The sequence below is a fragment of the Limulus polyphemus genome, unplaced genomic scaffold (assembly GCF_000517525.1).
Source record: "Limulus polyphemus unplaced genomic scaffold, Limulus_polyphemus-2.1.2 Scaffold1465, whole genome shotgun sequence".
Lineage (NCBI taxonomy): Eukaryota > Metazoa > Arthropoda > Merostomata > Xiphosura > Limulidae > Limulus > Limulus polyphemus.
In genome coordinates this window covers 230,531-234,616 of record NW_013667075.1, presented here as the reverse complement: position 1 = coordinate 234,616, position 4,086 = coordinate 230,531, and the positions used below count along the sequence as shown (strand labels likewise).

Sequence of the window (4,086 nt, the reverse complement as noted above, 5' to 3'; positions counted from 1 at the left end):
TGAATATGATTCTATCCCCGGTGTTATCAAACAAGACTCTAATTAGCCTGTGTTACTCGCTTCATTTCGACTACATTATACATCGTGGTTAATCTAAACCTATTTCACCTAACAACCTATATCAGAAAACAGAACCGAAAGTAAAAATAAATAAAATAAAATAAGTTATATTCAACTCACAGTAAAAATAAGTTATATTCAACTCACAGTAAAAATAATTTATATTCAACTCAGAGCAAAAATAAGTTATATTCAACTCACAGTAAAAATAAGTTATATTCAACTCACAGTAAAAATAAGTTATATTCAACTCACAGTAACTGCAATGAAGTTAATCCCTTCAACGTTTCCTTTGGAAGCTCTGTTATTTTGTTGCCATAGAGAACCCTGAACGAGAAGAAATGCAAGTCGTTCTTGAGAAACATCCTCACTTGCATAAACTAGATTGAGTTCACTTTGTAATCTAATGTTTTAGATGAAACCAGAATGGAGTTCAAGCTTAATTATCAACTTATTCAGATATTTACGTGCTCACAACTACGAATATTAAATTGATCCATATTAAAATATTCAACGATTTTTACTTGAAGTAGTTTCTGGTAATGTTTTTATGCGTATAGAAGAATATATATCAAAATCTAAATTTATATTTTCATTATAAGAAAACAAAAACTGACGTACGTAAAAACAAAATAATAATCACACAAAATATTTTATGTTTTATTAACAAGACACAAAAACAAATGAATGTGGTTAACTGTCACGTTCAACGGTATCCTTACTCCTATCATATGTATAGCGAATCGGGATTTAGATACATAAATAAATATCAATAGTGTAAACAAACAGAGTGATCGACTGAGATATAGAGGTGATAATGTACAAAACATTCCAACTTACAGAGACGTAAGGTGTTTTAAGCCATGAAAGGCGTCTCCGGCAACTTTATCGATCTGGTTGTTACTAAGGTCTCTGAAAGCAACAATTTAGTTTCTCATTAATTAGTCCAGGCAGTTGGTTATTATACATGTTGTTGTTAAAAGCAAGAAGCTCACCATTAAGATCTGTAAACATTCTTGTTCCTTTTCTGTACTTTTATAAAACCTGTAACTTTTGTTCTTCTAACCTAATGAAAGTATTCCGTGTGATATATATTCACGAGTTAACGAGAACTTAAACATCTTTTAAAAATATTTCTGTGGTTAATAGTACTAATAATGTCATACATGAGGTGCTGTTCTAACATGCAAGTTTGACAAAAAAAGTAGTCTGTTTTCATTAATAAGTAAAAAATTCAAGTATTCATGAACAGATTCTTCGTCGAACAGGTACTATTTCAAATGGAGTAACTTCATTTACATTAACAGTGTTTCAAATGGAGTAATTCCAATTACATTGACAGTACTTCAAATGGAGTAACTTCAACTACATTAACAGTATTTCAAGTGGAGTAACTCTAGTTAAATTAACGGTGTTTAAAATGGAGTAAACCTAATTACGTTAACAGTGTTTCAAATGGAGTAATTCCAGTTATATTTTTCATCTACGCCTTATGAAAGCATCTAGGAGAGGAAAAAATGTGCGTGACGTGAAAGCAAATTATAAAGTTTGTACCTAACAGAGATGTTTTATATAAGAAAGTCAAGATATATTAGGCTACTTGTCGGAAGTGGCAGAAATGTAATCTCTCATCTGTTTTACTGATTATCGTGTCAAAAGTACGAAGTCATTGAACAAGGATTTATTACTGAGTGATCCATAAAACTTAAAAGGTTTCGAAATAGCATCTTCGTTACATCATAATGTATTTGATTTCAAATTGTCAGTTTCTTCTCAGAACAAATACTGTAGCTGTAAAGCACTTTGAAAAATAATGATACTGTAACTGTGGTTATTCATCAATTTAAACTTACATTCTTCTTAAACGTGGGTACAAGGCGAATGCTCCAGGTGGCACGTCACTAATTTCGTTGTGTTCCAGTCTCCTAAAACGTAAGTAAAAATATTTTAAGTCAGAGGTAATGAAGTTTTGTAACTTCCTTTATTGTTAGAAAGACAGAAGAGATATTATTTCACAAATACCCAATACGTGGTCTTTGTTCGCTGACGTATTGGACAACGTAATTACAGCAAGGAAGATTTTGTTGGTTTTTATTTCAAACGCAAAGATGTACCATAGGCTATTTATGTTGTTCTCACCTCAAAGAGTGAACCCCGAATTTTAGCCACTAGGGACATCAAGAAATGATCATTTCATTATTTCGTAATTTTATTTGTTTGTTTGTAATTAAGCGCAAAGCTACACAATGGGCTATCTGTACTCTGCCCATCGAAACCCGGATTCTAGCGTTGTAAGTCCGTAGACATACCGCTGTGCCACTAGGGGGGGGGGGGACGTAAGTTTATTAACGATTCGAAAATCATTTCTGATTGGTTTAAGAAATTATAACTAATTTCTGGACGTTTTTTCTAGCAGTGAAAAGGTTTATTGAAATCAAGTGAAGCGTAAGATTCTAAATATTACTGAAACAGTAAAACAAAAAAGGCTATTTTATTAATCGCGCATCAGATTTTTTAAAATCATGATTTGTGCATAATATACTGAGAAAAAAGATTAACAATGGAATTTTATACAATTCTTTATCTTAAAATATAATAAATAAATATGTCCTACAAAAAATATTTTCTTTTCATTTTCCTTTATAAGTAGTTTAACGTAATTTTATTATTTATAACGTAGAAAATATTTTTTAAATTATTATTGAACTTATGAAGATTATTTTAGATTTGTTTGTTTACAGTTTGGATCTAGAACTAACCTAAATCTGCTAAGTTTGTCAAGTCTCGTGAAATACTATTGGGATTCCGTCGAAGATTTCGTTAACATTGACGATTCCCAAGTTGGACTCCCCAGTGGCACAATGGTGTCTCTTCGGACTTACAACTCTAGAAACCGGGTTTCGATACCCGTGGTAGGCAGAGCACAAATAGCCTATTGTGTAGTTTGAGCTTAATTACAAACAAATCCCATGTTAATTCAGAGTATTATGATTTAGAAACTTAAGTAATTTTAGTTAGTTTTTACACGGGATCGTCTCCTTAGTATATATTACTGTTAAAAATTTTCTAGTTCTGATCTTTAGTTAGCTTACTTTCGATCAGAAGTTCAGAATAAATATATTTTACATTAAAATGAAATCATAATATGTAAAGCGTTAATTAGAATACTGAATACGTTTAATAGACGCTCTTTAACATACCAAATTTACACGTTTTGGTTTCATAAAATAATGTATTCAAGGGCATATGTAAATGTCTGGGATACTTATTAGCCGAGTGTTTGACTATTTTGCTTGTTCGTTGTTAAGCATAAAGCTACATAAGGGGCTATCTGTGCTCTGCCCACCGTGGGTAGCGAAGCCGCATTTTTCGCGTTATAAGCTCTCCGACTTACTGCTGAGCCACTGAGAGCGTGTTTGAGTAAGATAAATATATATACACACACACGTGGGTCAACACCCTGTAGCATAAAAGCAGTATATATATTAATAATCTACAGATTTGGGCCCACCAAATTCTCTTATTTTTATTGTGTAGCGCACTCGCACGGGATTTTCACTAATGCCTAATAAAAGTTTTTCAACCAAGTGTGGGAAAGTTTACTTTAAACATGAACGAATGTTTAGGATAAGATGCACAAAGAACAAAATATAATATTATTTAATTCTCCGCGAGTTTATTTTGAATCCAGTAATATTAGTCACTGCAAGTAACAGTGTAGGTAGGACAACGGATGTTGATTGTACGGAGTTTCAAACTGTAATAGAACGACGTCATGTTTCGCTCGAGCTATAAACTTCTTATAGTTTAGTGGTTTGCAACTTTTTTATATTAAAGTAACCTTTAAACTGACCTTTGACTATTTGAGTACTCCACTCTATGGTATTTCTAGTACGCTTAACAAAATTACCCATAACACTGTCACGTGTCTGTTCACTTACACTCCTCTCTGTCTCTATTTTTGTTGTTATTATTAACCGATGAATCATTAAATTTAATTGCAGCAAATATCAGTAACATAATGTT

At 32.1% G+C, this 4,086-nt stretch overlaps 1 protein-coding gene across 1 annotated transcript in view; it reads right to left on the bottom strand.

The window, feature by feature from the left end:
- LOC111086825 (slit homolog 2 protein-like) overlaps nt 1–4,086 on the bottom strand; it is a gene marked incomplete at its 3' end in the record, with an annotated part of 189,243 nt that overhangs the window by 21,275 nt on the left and 163,882 nt on the right. The window contains exons 10-12 of the mRNA XM_022391287.1: nt 1,914–1,985; nt 901–972; nt 316–387 (exon numbers count right to left, since the gene is read on the bottom strand). Coding sequence (XP_022246995.1) covers nt 316–387; nt 901–972; nt 1,914–1,985 — 216 coding nt within the window. The remainder of the gene's footprint in view (nt 1–315; nt 388–900; nt 973–1,913; nt 1,986–4,086) is intronic.